This window comes from Narcine bancroftii, chromosome 8 (assembly GCF_036971445.1).
Source record: "Narcine bancroftii isolate sNarBan1 chromosome 8, sNarBan1.hap1, whole genome shotgun sequence".
NCBI lineage: Eukaryota > Metazoa > Chordata > Chondrichthyes > Torpediniformes > Narcinidae > Narcine > Narcine bancroftii.
The window spans coordinates 75,272,567-75,286,839 of NC_091476.1; the positions used below are offsets into that span (position 1 = coordinate 75,272,567).

The 14,273-nt window shown below is 54.7% G+C and overlaps 1 protein-coding gene across 4 annotated transcripts in view; it reads left to right on the forward strand.

The window, feature by feature from the left end:
- LOC138740907 (REST corepressor 2-like) overlaps positions 1-13,419 on the forward strand; it is a 57,725-nt gene extending 44,306 nt beyond the window's left edge. For all 4 annotated transcript variants that reach the window (XM_069894222.1, XM_069894221.1, XM_069894223.1 and 1 more), the window contains 9 exons: positions 670-722; positions 1,095-1,256; positions 2,188-2,312; positions 2,588-2,660; positions 5,156-5,374; positions 7,354-7,431; positions 7,742-7,799; positions 8,042-8,277; positions 10,839-13,419. In XM_069894222.1, the coding sequence (XP_069750323.1) occupies positions 670-722; positions 1,095-1,256; positions 2,188-2,312; positions 2,588-2,660; positions 5,156-5,374; positions 7,354-7,431; positions 7,742-7,799; positions 8,042-8,277; positions 10,839-11,231 (1,397 nt within the window). In that variant the 3' untranslated portion in view covers positions 11,232-13,419. The remainder of the gene's footprint in view (positions 1-669; positions 723-1,094; positions 1,257-2,187; positions 2,313-2,587; positions 2,661-5,155; positions 5,375-7,353; positions 7,432-7,741; positions 7,800-8,041; positions 8,278-10,838) is intronic.
- The last annotated feature ends 854 nt before the right edge of the window (positions 13,420-14,273 follow it).

Sequence of the window (14,273 nt, forward strand, 5' to 3'; positions counted from 1 at the left end):
GAGGGAGCTCCAACAGAGAGGCCAATCAGAGGAGGGAGCTCGGGCAGAGAGGCCAATCAGAGGGGGGGAGCTTCAGCAGAGATGCCAGAGGAGGGAGCTCCAACAGAGAGGCCAATCAGAGGGGGGAGCTTCAGTAGAGAGTCCAATTGTAGAGGCCACAGTTAATGGCTAGGTTAGTTCTTGGGGTTCATGGTTTCTATTGAGAGACTACGATGTTGGCTTTATGTTGTCTTGTGTCCAGGATTGAAGGGGTAACATGTGATCCTTTGGGGCAGACGGGGCAGGTTCCAAGGAGGTGACATTGTTATTGGGCAGCGGACACTTGAATCTGACGTTGGAAGGAACGGTTTCTCGCAGAGCTAATCCCTGTAATTCTTTCCCTCGCTCCAGAGGGTTTGGAAACTGGGTTCCCAGGGAGATTAAGGCGCTGGATACATTTTTGGAAAATTGGGAATTGAGGGCTAGGGGGATGGGCACAGAAGAGATGGAATGATAGCACAGCTTGACAGGCTGAGGGGCCTCCCATGAATCCCAGCATGCCTCAGGGTGGGGCCCACAAACCTGTCACATAGTGTGCTCGGTGGTCTGCAAGGATATGGTTGAGTTGCTGTTTCTTTCTGCGTCGGTGACCACTCCCAGTGTGATTCACTTCCAATCCTGCTCTTGTAGTTGACGAGTACATCGCGATGGCCAAGGAGAAGCACGGCTACAACATTGAGCAGGTACGCCCGCGCTCACTCACGCTGAGGCCCCATCCTAACGAGAGCAAGAACCTCATCCGGGCTTGCACAGTAAAACCCCCCAGTATCCGGCACCTATGGGGATTGCCGGATAAGTGTATTTTCCAGTTGCTTGAGATTATGTATTGCCTGGATTGGGAGGGAGCAGCCTTGGGGGGGTGGGGGTGCATGGGGAGGGAGCTGCCTGGGACTGAGGGGGTGGTGGAATTTGCTTGGCGGGTGGGAGCTGACTGTTGTTAATCCTCGCAGCCCTGCCTCTCCCTGTTAACCCTCACGGCCCTGCCTCTCCCCGGTAACCCTTGCATCCCTGCCTCTCCCCGTTAACTCTCGTGGCCCTGCCTTTTCCCGTGCCAGGCCCTGGGCATGCTCCTGTGGCACAAACACGACGTGGACAAGTCGCTGGCCGACCTAGCCAACTTCACACCGTTCCCAGACGAGTGGAGTGTGGAGGACAAGGTGCTGTTCGAGCAGGCCTTCAGCTTCCATGGGAAGAGCTTCCAGCGCATCCAACAGATGGTGAGGCTGGGGGCACGGGGGAGGGGCACGGGAGGGAGGGTGGAGGCAATTTGGCAGGGGTGGGGGATGAATGGGGCTCAGGGTAAGGGGTGAGGCAGGTGGGGGCATGGTGTATGCGTGGGCATCGGGAGATTTGGGGAGGGTCATGATGGTTGGGGTGAGGGGGCAGGGGTGAGGGAAGGGCGCATGAGAGTATGATTGGACTAGAGGGGAAGGGGAGGTTGTAGAGCCAGGGCAGGTGAGGTAAGTGCAGGATCAGGGAGAGGGACAGTTCTGAGGGGAAGGAGGGCACATGGTTGAGGTGAGGGTGGATGGGGGCATGGGACTAGAGGGGAGTGAGTGAGAGGGACAAGGTTGTGGTGAGGGGTGAGGGAGGGGGGCAAGGGGAGGGTAATGGAGGGTGAGGGAAGGGTTTGGGGCAGCAGTGAGGGAGGGGCAAGGGGGAGGTTGTAGGGGCAGACCAGGTGAGGGTGAGATGAGGGAGGGGGCATGCGTGAGGGGCAGGGTTGAGGTGAGAGTGGATGGAGACACGGGGTAGAGAGGGAGTGAGAGGAGTGAATGGGACGAGCCATGGTGAGGGAGGGGTCAGGGGCGAAGGGAGATGTATGGGGGTGAGGGGCGAAGGGAGGGTACGTAGTGAGGGGAGTGAGAATTGGATGGGAGTGAGGAGGGGAGAGAAAGAAAACGGGATGGGGCGAGGGAAGGGAGTGAAGGGGGGGTGGGTTTCAGAGGGGAGGTGTGTGTGGGATCTAGACTGGACCAATGGGGAGGCTGGGGGGATTGTGGGTGAAGGCAGAGGGACCCCCACCTCACAACATCATGGGTGTGGGTGCACGTGGTGGGAGGTTGTGTGGGGGACTGGTGTAGTGGTCCACCCTGTGGAACTGCTGCTGTGTAACCCCCCTCCCCTGGCTCTCTTCTCCTTCCCCAGTTACCAGACAAGCTGATCTCTAGCCTGGTGAAGTACTACTACTCCTGGAAGAAGACTCGTGCGCGGACCAGTGTCATGGACCGGCAAGCTCGCAAGCTGGTGCACAAGAAGGAGCGAGAGGATAGGTACGTGGGCGGCCTCTGCCCCCCTCCGTGCCATCCCCCACCCTCCTTTTCTGGCCTCTGCCCCCTCCCTGGCATGTCAAGCAGCATCCACATCTCAGTTTGGGACCCGCCCTCTTTTCGGATGCTGATTGGCCCTGCGCGTGGTTCCAGCTCCCCTGGCCAGTCCTGCCCATTCCCTTGTTCCCCGTGTGGGGGGGGGGTTGACCGAGCGGTGGCAGGGCAGCTGCCGCAGGGGCCAAAGACCCACCCTCACCTTTTGTTTGGTCCCTGAGCAGCAACGATGAGGCAGAGGAGGTGACGGTCCAGATCGCAGATGACAGTGACTACGAGCCGGACGTGAAAAGGGAGGTGAGTGCTCTGATCTGTCTGCTGTCCGGACGGGCAGGAGAGGCAGCTTTTCCTGCTCTGTGCTGGCCAGTTCCTTCCTCCCTCAGGGAGTTGTGGGGGCCTGGAATATGTTGCCAGGGGAGTTGGTGGAGGCTGGAACGTTGGGGGGCATTTGAGAGACCAAAGTAAAATAGAGGGTTACAGGTGTGAGGGAGGGAAGGGTAAATTGTTATGGAGTAGCTTTGTAGCGGTCAGCACAACATCATGGGCTGAAGGGCCTATCCTGTGCTGAAATGTTCCTCCTCCTATCTGATGGCTCAATCAAAATATTTTTGACTCCTGCGTCCTGACTGCTGGATGGGAGGCTATTCAGCCCCTTGGACCTGTTCTTTAATTCCCTGAGATGATTGCCTTTAATTCCCTGTCTTGCCCGTCACCCTCTTTCCCTGGCTGAACCCCAGCCCCTATGCCGTATGGAGGGTTCCTTGTTACCGCTGCCCTTGGTGTATCCCCTGCCCCCATCCCACTTCCCCTGGCTGGATCTGTCCCACTGGGTGAAAATTTGCTGCGGTTTTACTCATCCGTTCCACACATGACTGGGAGTTGCTTCACCTGGAAAGGTGTAACCATCTGGGGCCCACTGTGCTGACACTATCCCCCTCTCTCTCCTGAGGTACACAGTGGCAGCCCAGACCTTTGAGAAGCAGGAATGAAACCCCCCCCCACCCCCAACCCCAGGGGTAGTGAACCACAGCCTCTGTCTCTCTGAAATGACGACTTCCTACCTGACACAGGATTTTATTTGTAATTCCCCCCCCCCCCCCGGGAATCTTTGAGCGTGAACAGGAACTGCCTGCCATTAATCGGCAAATGTTTGCAGGAAATGGAAGGCAGGTGGGATGTTGGCCCCTTGTTTCAAGAGGGATTGAATTGAACAAGAAGGTTCTGCTGTAAGTGTACAGGGGGCTGGTGAAGCTTGCGTGCAGTTCTGGTCTCCTTGCTGGAAATTCAAGGAGCAAAGCAGGCCATTTGGCCCATCAGGTTTGCTCTTGACCTCCACCCTGAGCTATAATCCATTCTCATATCCAATTCCAAGTTCCGGCCTTTTCCCTATATCCCTTGATCCCCTGACTAATTAGATATCAATCAATCTCCCCCAACGATCCGACTTCCGCAGTCTGAAATGGAAACGAATTCCACAAATCCACGACGCTCTGGCTAAAGAAATTTCTGCTAGTCTCTGTTTTAAATGGGTACCTTCTCATTCTCATGCCCTCATGTCCTGAACTCACCCACCAAGGGTAACACCTTATTCACTTCGACTCTGTCCAATCCTTTCAGCATTTGAAATCTATATGAGATTCCTTCTCGTTCTCCTATACTCCAGCCGCTAAACGTTCCTCATATGTTAGCCCCTACATTCCAAGAATCATCCTGGTAAATCTTCTCTGTTCTCTGTCCAACATCAATCCATCCCTTCTAAGGTGAAGGGCCCAAAACTGCACACAGTTCTTCAAATACAGGGGCGTTGATCTCAGAGATGAGGGAGTTAATGAGAGATGAGTAACCTGGGACTATTATTCAGGGAAGATCTGACAAAGATACATAAAACGATGAGAAGATGGTGATGAAGTTGTACGAGATGTTGGTGAGGCCAAATTGTGTGCAATTTTGGTCACCGACCTACAGGAAAGATATCAATAAGATAGAAAGAGGGCAGAGAAGATTTACTAGGATGTTGCCCGGACTTCAGGAACTGAGTTACAGGGAAAGGTACGGACTTTATTCCCTGGAGTGTAGAAGAACGAGGTGAGATTTGATTGTGGTGTTTAAAATTATGAGGGGGGACAGACAGAGTAAATGTAGGTCAGCTTTTCCCATTGAGGGTGAGTGAGATACAAACCAGAGGTCATGGGTTAAGGGTGAAAGGGGAAAGTTTCAGGGGAACCTCTTCACACTGAGCAGTGTGGGTGTGGAACGAGCTGAGGTGAAGAATGTGGGCTCAGTTTTAATATTGAAGAAGAATTTGTACAGGTCAATGGATGGGAGGGGTATGGACTGGGTGTTGGTCAGTGGGACTAGGGAGAATAACGGTTCAGCATTGACTAGAAGGGCTGAAGGGCCTTTTTTCGTGGATCTGTAGAATAGATCAGGTTGAAGCAGGTTTCCACTGGCAGGTAAGATGAGAACTTGAGATCCAGGGGAGTAGATTTAGGACAGAGATGGGGAGGAACTGCTTTCCCCAGAGGGTGGGGGATCGGTGGAATTCGCTGCCCACTGAAGCAGTGGTGGCAACCTGAGTAAATGTGTTTCAGACATTTTATTTGAAGAGTAGAGTACGGGGAACAGATGGGCCGGCTGGCCAACTTTTGATTGAGTGTGCTGGAGCAGTTCCGCTGTGTGGGGGGGGGGGGGGGGGGGGAGGGGAGAAGTGGTGGACCACTTCACGGGGCTGGGGGGGGGTGGCGAGGCATTGCTTTATGAGTGGGCGCCCTTGACCCTGCGTGTCCCCTTAGCGACCGGGCGAGCAGAAGCAGACGAATGGGAAGTCGATGATGGTGAAGAGGGAATCACAGAGCATCCAGTACAGGCACCACCCGCCGCGGGCGAAGCGGAGGCCACCCAAGGACATGTACCTGAGCCAGGATGAGGTGGCCGGCGTCTCGGCCAACCCCAACGCCGCCACCATCGCTTTGCGACAGCTTGACTCCCAGCTGATTTCCATCAAACGGCAGGTGAGACCTTCCCAGGGGGCTTCAAGTCCCGGGGTCGTGCGTACTCCTCCGGTACAACAGTCAGACAGGGAGGGCTGCAGATGCTGGGACCCAGTGCAGAAACTCAACAGGACAAGCAGCGTCCACGGGAGGTAAACGGGCCTGAGCCCTTGTTCACAGTGCGGGCAGATAAAAAGCAGGTGCCTGAATGAAAAGGTGGGAGCAGGAGAGAAGGGGCAACGGGAGGAGCATAGGCCAACAGGCAAGATGAGATGATAGGGGAGAGCTCTCTGAATGGAGAGGGAAGGGGTGGCCTATGAGCAGAGATCGAGTCGTCTGGGACTAGGCTCGCTGGGATTTAGAACAATGAGAGGGGATCTTATAGAATCGTATAAAATTCTGAAAGGCAGAGATCAGATAGAGGTGGGCAAGTGGTTCCCATGGGTGGGGGAAGACCTGAACGAGGGGACATGGCCTCAAGATCCAGGGGAGTAGATTTAGGACGGAGATGAGGGCAGGGAATCTGTGGACTTCGCTTCCCATTGAAGCAGTAGAGACGACCTCAGTAAATATATTTAAGACAAGGTTGGGTAGATTTTTACAATGTAGGGGAATTAAGGGACATGTGGAAAAGGCAGGTCGACAGAGATGAGCCTCTAATCAGATCAGCCGTGATCTCATTGAATGGCGGGGTAGGCTCGACAGGCCGAATGGCAGCCTCCTGCTTGTGTAACGTTCTTAACGGTGCGGAGCCGAAGACGCCGATGTTAATGCTGCCTAGTTGGAGATGTGGGGGGGGGGGTTATTCCTCCGATTAGTAGGGGCCTCAGGTACAGCAGAAGGGTCCTGCCCGTTGCTGCCCCCTCCAGCCAGTCCCAGGTGCGCAGCATGTTCACCAGATGCCTCCTGTGTTGCGGGAGCCTCTGTTCACCACCAGGCCCAGAACTACAGCCGCCCTCCACTTCCACCGGGTGCTGCGTCATCTGCTGTTTTTCCAGCACTTCTGTTCCCACCACTTGGAGTGGGGGGGCCCTCTGGCCACTCACTGCCAATGGGGGGAGAGTGGCTGACAGTACCCCCTCTCGCTGCCCTCTCTGTCCCAGACAGTGACCTGGGACAGTCGCTCCCCACCCCCACCTGGCTGTGTGGTGACCACAGCTGCTCCAGCCAATGTCTGCACTTCTTTCCTGGCAAGGACAGGCAAGGGGACAGTGCATGGCGCGAGAGCAGCGGAGGTCAGGGGGACCTTCCCAGCAGTGAGAATGGGACAGTGTGTGGCGCGAGAACAGGAGAGGTCAGGGGGACCTTGCCGGCGGTGAGAAGGGGAATGGGAAGGTATGCCCACTGTAAGCCCTCATCACCAGAGATTGGGAGGTATGAGAGGAGCAGCGGACAGCAAGCGTCACCATCTAAGCTGCAGGCAGAGTTCCCCAATAGTGCGCAAGAGGCAGCACAACCGAGCCCTCCCAGCTCAGGGTTAGATCTCCACCTCCGTTGCTGTCTGTGTGGAGTTTGCATGCTCTGCCTGTGACTGCATGGGATTCCCCCGAGTGCAACGGCTTCCTCCCACATTCCAGAGATGTGCAGGTTGATTGGCTACAGTAAATTGCATCCTCTGGATGAGGGGTAGAATCGTTTGGGGGTGGGGTGGTGGGTACATGAGGGAATGAATGGCATCACCATTGTCTCAATGGGCCAAAGAACCAGCTTTCTTGCTTTGTAACTTTTATGTGTCTGACCCCGGGAGAGTGAGATGGGACGGTGCGGAGGGAATTTCACCCTATGTCTGACCCTGGGAGTGTGTAATGGGACAGTGTGGAGGGAGCTTCACTCTGTGTCTGACCCTGGGAATGTGTGATGGGACGGTGCAGAGGGAGCTTCACTCTGGGGCAGTGAGTCAAGGCTGTGGCTGGTGTTTGGGGGTGACAGGGACAGTCGTGTTTCTGAGCAGTGGTGTCTGTGCTTTGGTTGAACACCCCTTGTTGCTCTTCCACTCGCAGGTTCAGACAATAAAGCAGATCAACAGTTCACTGAAGCAGACGTTGGAGGGAGGGATCGACAAGCTAAGGCCCCCTGAGGTAAGTGGTCTCCTCCCCCCACAGTGGTCTTTACACACAACAACCATGGATGAAGGGAAGCAGAGCGCTCCACGACTCCAAACCCCTCCACCCGGAGGGAGGGGGAGAGGAGGGTGGGAGGGCTGGAAGAGTGGAGGTGAATGGGAGACCCCACCCCGGCGGGCCTGCTTGTGGCTGATGGAATCAGTGGGACCTTTCTGTGTACTTGGTGGTGGTCTGCAGTGGAGGGTGGGGAAGGGCCCACCATGGGTGCGGAGAGCCTGGGGGATGGAATGCTGCCCCTCACCCTGCTCTCCCCGTGTCTCTACAGTCCCATCCGAAGCTGAACTCCCGGTGGACCACAGAGGAGCAGCTACTGGCTGTACAAGGTACCCGCCTGCCCTAGCCCCCACCCTGCCCGGCCCCTCACTCTCCCCCCTACCCACCTCACCGTCTCCCACATGCCCCCGCCTGGGACTGGATCAGACAGTGTGGATGGACCCACCGCTCTGCCCTGTTAACCCCAAAACCACGCATCTTCCCTATCTCCGCAGCTCTATCCTCCCTCCTCTCCGTTCCCCCAGAGGTCCCCTCCCAAGCCAGAGATGAGAGGATGGTTTCCCCTGTGCAGGCATCCGGAGGTACGGTCGCAACTTCCAGGCCGTGGCAGACGTAGTGGGCAACAAGACGCTGGCCCAAGTGAAGAGTTTCTTCATCAGTTACCGGCGCCGTTTCAACCTCGAGGAGATCGTGCAGGAGTGGGAGGCAGAGCAGGGTGGCACCGGGGGCATCCCTGCACTGGACGAGAGCGGGGGCTCCAACCCCTTACTGGGCAGCAGCGAGGAAGAGGCAGAGGAGGAGGCTGAGGTAGGTGAGGGGACGCGAGGTGGGCAAGAGACAGGGGAGGTGGGGCAGGGGCCGGGTTTGGAGAGGTGGGGGGTGCCAAGAACCATAAAACATTACAGGACAGAAACAGGCCCTTCGACCCCTCTACTCTGTGCTGATCCATTTTGCTGCTTCATCCCACTGACCTGCATCCAGTCCGTAGCCCTCCATATCCCTCCTGCCCATGTACCTGTCCAAATTCTTCTTAAATGTTAAAATTGAGCCCACATTCACCACTTCAGCTCGTTCCACTCTCTGTGTGAAGACATTCCCCCTAAACCTTTCCCCTTTCACCCTTAACCCACATCCTCTGGTTTGTATCTCTCACCCTCAGTGGGAAAAGCCGACCTACATTTACTCTGTTCCCCCTCATAATTTTAAACACCTTGATCAAATCTCCCCTCATAATTTTAAACACCTTGATCAAATCTCCCCTCATTCTTCTGCACTCCAGGGAATAAAGTCTGTACCTGTTTAACCTTTCCCTGTAACTCAGTTCCTGCAGTCCAGGCAACATCCTAATAAATCTTCTCTGCCCTCTTTCTATTTTATTGATATCTTTCCTGTCGTTCAGTGACCAAAACTGCACACAATTCTCCAAATTTGGCCTCACCAACGCCTTCTACAACTTTACAACATCCCAACTCCTGCACTCAATACTTTGATTTATGAAGGCCAATGTATTCCCAGATCTCTCTGTTCTACTGCATTCCTCAGTGCCCGACCATTTACTGTGTATGTTCTTTCTTGGTTTGTCCTTTCAAATGGAACACTTGTCTGCATTAAACACCATCGGCCATTTTTCAGCCCCTTTTTCCAACTGGTCCAGATCCCTCTGCAAACTTTGAAAACCTCCCTCACTGTCCACAATGCCTCCAATCTTAGTGTCACTTGCAAACTTGCTGATCCAATTTCCCACATTATCATCCAGATCATTAATATAGACGACAAGCAACAGTGGTCCCAGCACCGATCCCTGAGGCACCACTCGTCACCGGCCTCAAGTTTGAGAAGCATCATCCACCACTACTCTGGCTTCTCCAATGCAGCATAATCGAATCCAGTTCACTACTTCACCATGAATACTGAGCGTCTGAACCTTCCTGACTGACTCCCATGTGGGACCTTGTCAAAGGCCTTACTTAAGTCCATGTAGACAACATCCACAGCCTTTCCTGGTCAACTTCCCTAGTAACCTCAAAAGAATTTACAGAAACACGACCTACCACATACAAATTCATGTTGACTATCTCCTGGCTGTCCAAATAATCTGATCTCTTAGAACACCTTCCAGTAATTTACCTCCTACTGAAGTCAGGCTCACCGGCCTATAATTTCCAGTGTTACTTTTGAGTCTTTTTTTTGAACAACGTGATCTACCATCAAATCCTCCAGCTCCACACATGTGGATAAGGACATGTTAAATATTTCTGCCAGAGCACCTGCAGTTTCTACACCAGCCTCCCTCAAGCCCCAGGGGTATATATTGTCAGGCCCTGGAGATTCATCCACCCTGATTTGCTTTAAGACAACAAGCACCTCCTTTTTAATCTGTGTAGGTCCCACGACCTCACTGCTTGTTTTCCTGAGTAAACACTGATGGAAAAAAACAAAAACAATGAAGATCTCCCATCTCTCCTGGCTCCATACAAAGCTGACCTAAATATTGATTTAGAGAACTTTCCCGAACACATTTGACAAACTCTAACCCATCCATACAGTGTGGGAGTCCCAGTCAATATGTGGAAAATTAAAATCCCCTCCTATCACAATATTGTTTCCTGCATCTGTCTGCCATCTCTCTACAGATTTGCTCCTCCAATTTTCTTTGATCATCGGACGGTCTATAATTCAACCCCATGAGTGTGGTCCCACCTTTCCCGTTCCTCAGCTCCACCCCAATTAGCCTCAGTCAACAATACCTCTGGTCTGTCCTGCCTGAGCCCAGCTGGGATATTTTACCTGACACTCCTCCTCCTTTCATCCCCTCGTTCTATCGTGTCTAAAGCCCGAACATTGAGCTGCCAGTCCTGCCCCTCCTGTACCAGATCTCACTAATGGCCACCATGTCATAATTCCATGAGCCAATCCACGCTCTCAGCACGTCTGCCTTTCCTTCGATACACCTTGCAGTGAAATAGATGCCCCTGAGAACATTTCCACCACGTACAGCCTGTTGACACTAACGATGCAGGTAATTTTCACCTCATTGTTCCTCTCCTCCCTCTGCTCTGGCCTCTGGTTCCCATCCCCTTGCAAATCTAGTTTAAACCCAGCACTATCAAACCTTCCCGCAAGGGCATTCGTCCCCCTCCCGTTCAGATGTAATCTGTCCCGTCGGAACAGGTCCCACCTTCCCTGGAAGAGAGCCCAATGATCCAGAAACCCGAAGCCTCCCCTCCTGCACCGTCTTCAGGAATCCTGAGATCACAAACTAACACCTAACTCCCTGAATTCTAGGGACGGGGTAGGGACAGAGGGAGGTGGTGGGGCTCTGGGGTCCCGTCAGGGTTCAATGACCTCTAACCTCTTTTCTCCTCCAGGTCCAGGCTGCTCCAGCTCCTCCCGCCCCCACCCCCACCCCCACTCTCTCCCAGCCTCCACCCCTGCTGCGGCCCCCCCTCCCCGCCGCCCCCCCCGGCCCTCCATCGCCAGCCCCCTCCCCTCCAGCAGGGCCGCTTTCTGCCATCCCGCCCGGCCCCGAACCAGCTTCCCCCACCTCTTATCCGACCCAGCGTGTCATCCCAGAACCCCCGGCCCGCCCTCCCCACACTGGTGGGCATCGGGGTGGAGTCACCCCCTTCCTCCGCTCACTGAGCCCTTCCTGCCAGGGTCTGGGGCAGCCTCTTCCCCTCCACCTCCTCCCCCCACTGCTGGGTGAAGACCAGGACCCCTCCGGCTACCTGAGACATTGGCGTCGTGCAACGACCCTCTGATGGGTCATCTCATGCATCGTAGCTGCCATCTGCCTTGGTTCGGACCGTCCACCCAGGGCAGACAGGACTCCCTGCCTTCGCACCCACGATTGACGGGGCCCACCAGTGAGCGGGACCCCAGTATTGACTGGGAAGGACGCCAGGATCGATGGGACCCCCCAATGATCAACCCCCACCTCCCCCGATTGACGGGACCCTGCAGCACCCTCAATTTTGCCGGTGGAACTTGTTTTAACGCTGCTTTTATTTCACTAATTTTAAAGTTTTAGTTTTCAAAAATGGAAATGTAGTTTTAACTTAACGATGCTTGGGAATCTGGCCCCTCGTCCTGCAACACTACGTGGCAGTGCCTTGCTGCCCCAGAGCCGGGGACTGGTGGAGTGGGCTGCAGTCCTGGGCCCTGTCATTATCCAGGGCCACCACGGGACCCATGGACACTAACGCAGCCTCCCTGCAGGTCTCTGTCTATCGATGGTGAGAGGGAAAGGCACCTCCACCATTCTGGGACTGGGGTGGGGGGATCATTTTATGAATGAAAATAATATTATAACTGGAATTTGCTGTGGGAAGCCTTGAAGCCCAGCCCTGGGTGGCCAAGAGGACCGTGTGCAGTTGATGGTTAATCATGGAATCGTTCAGCCTGTGAGGGTGAATTGTCCATCCACCCCCCTCCCCCACCCAATGCAATGACCTTACACTCTGCCTCCGAAGTGGGCTGGGTCCTGTAGGAGGTGAACCACAGCTCTCCCTGGTTAGTCTGCCCTGCAGCCAGCTCTGAGCCCCTGTGGAAACATTCCCCTCCCCCCCTCCACCCGTGCCATAGCAGGGGCCCGGGGCACTGAGGCCTGGCACCTTTCTGTGTGACCTGCTCAGACTCCACTCTTCCGGGGTAAGGGTGGGGGGAGGCAAGGAGAGATAGTGAGGGGACACAGGTGGTCCAGGCGTCATGGGTGGGTGGGGGGGAGGGTAGATTTGGTCCAGGGTTTACTTGGGGAAGCAAGGGTCACAGAGAGAGGGGAGTTGTACGGGGGTGGGGTAAGGAGTTATACAGGGGTTGCCTGATGAGGGGGCAGGTAGTCCAGGGCTCACGTGAGGAGAAGGGAACAACGTTAGAGCCAACTTGAGTGGAGATTTGCTCTGGCCGTGGCTGCCTTCTCCCACACACACCGCCGGCGGGCTGTGGGAGAGCCTCTGTTTCCCTGGTAATGAGTGTGGAATCGGGATGTTACGTTCAAACAACGATCCAACCCTCAAGCCTTTTGCCACAGGTGTGTCCCCCCCTCCTCCCCCCCACCCCACCTGTGGAAGTCACCTTTTCAAAGAGAGACTAAATAACAAAGTCCAGCGGACGTGCTGGGTTTAAAGGGAGCGTGGGAGTCTGCCCAACTCTCACCACACAGCCCCCATGTTGGAATGGCACCATCCCGTTCATCAGAATGAGGGCTGTTTCAGGCTCTCTGATGGCATTAGCTTCCAGAGGAGTTCCTACTAACCTGTTCTGCGAGATGAGAGGGGGGCTTGGATCCCTCTAACCCAGACCCGTACCCGTTTTGCGTGGTGAAAGGGGACACAGCTCACAGCTACAGGGGCTCTGGAGTGAAATGTGGGCCCCTGTCTCGGGAGTGAAAGCTACCGCAGGGCTGTTTAGGAGACCCTGAGGGGTTGTGGGGTGGAGGGAGAGGGGGCCAGGGGGTAGAGGAAAAGGGGGCTGGGGGGGGGTGGTGGATGGACACTTTTCTTCCAACCCCCCCTCGATCCCACATGGGCCAATTGATATTTTAATTAGTGTCAAGTGTAGATCCCAGAGTAGAATGTGTTTGATCTCAGTGCCCCTCACACGAGGGCCGAGCTGCTGGGGCTGGGTGTGGGGGAGGTGGGTGGGGGGGGGTTGTGGGACACACATTTCAGTCAGTGCTGATGTGCTGTGGACAACGTTCAGTATTAGCTCTCCCTCTCCATTGTGTTCCTTACAATGAGTGTGTGTGTCTGCGCGTGTGATTTTATTTTTAAATGTCCATTGACGATACTTTTAACTTATTTTTGGTGTTACAGCAGGTTTTTTTTTAGTGAGTTTGTCCCCTTCCTCTCCTTCCCTCACCCACCCTAGATCTGTTCAGAATTTCCTGGGTGTTCTGCAATGGAAGTTGTGAATTACAGGATTTCAATAAAATATTTTACTAGACATGGACTCTGCCTGTCTGGGTTTTTGGTGGGGTCTCCCTGTTGCATACTCAGTCGGTCACGCAGGAAGGGCCCAAAACGTTGGTGACCTGTTACTGCGTGACCTGCGTTCCCTCTGCGCGTCCGAGTATCGTACTCGACCCCAGCGCTTGCGGAGTCCCGACAGCAGGTTTTCTGTCGGACTGGGCTGTTTAATGAAGGCCTGGTCAGAGCATGGAGTCGGGAGCAGACCCTGGGCTCCAGAAAGGTAAGGGGGTCTGACACATGGTCCCCTCTCCTCCCACAAGCCACGCTTTAAAGCCAAGTTTTACCCGCCTTTCCGAGCACCGTGTGAAAGAATCACAAGATGGATTAGGGTGTTGAGACATACGACCCACTTCAGTTGGTAGTCTCAGTGGTGGAGCCTGGTTGACTCACCAAGCTATGTGAACACGTAAGCCGGCTTTCTCAGATGGGTCATGTCTACGGAAGGGGCTGACGGAAATCGCCTTTTCACCACAACCCTGCATGTTGCCTGGACGTCAGGGACTGAGTTACAGGGAAAGGTTCAACAGGTACGGACTTTATTCCCTGGAGTGGAGCAGAATGAGGGGAGATTTGATGGAGGTGTTTAAAATTATGAGGGAGACAGACAGTAAATGTAGATTGGCTTCCCACTGAGGGAGGGTGAGATACAAACCAGAGGACATGGGTTAAGGGCGAAAGTGGAGGTTTTGGGGGAACTTCTTCACAGAGAGCGGTGGGACGAGCTGAAGGGGTGAATGCGGCTCGATTTTAACATTGAAGAATTTGGACAGGGACATGGATGGGAGGGGAATGGACTGGGTGCAGGTCAGTGGGACGAGGCAGGATAATAGCTCA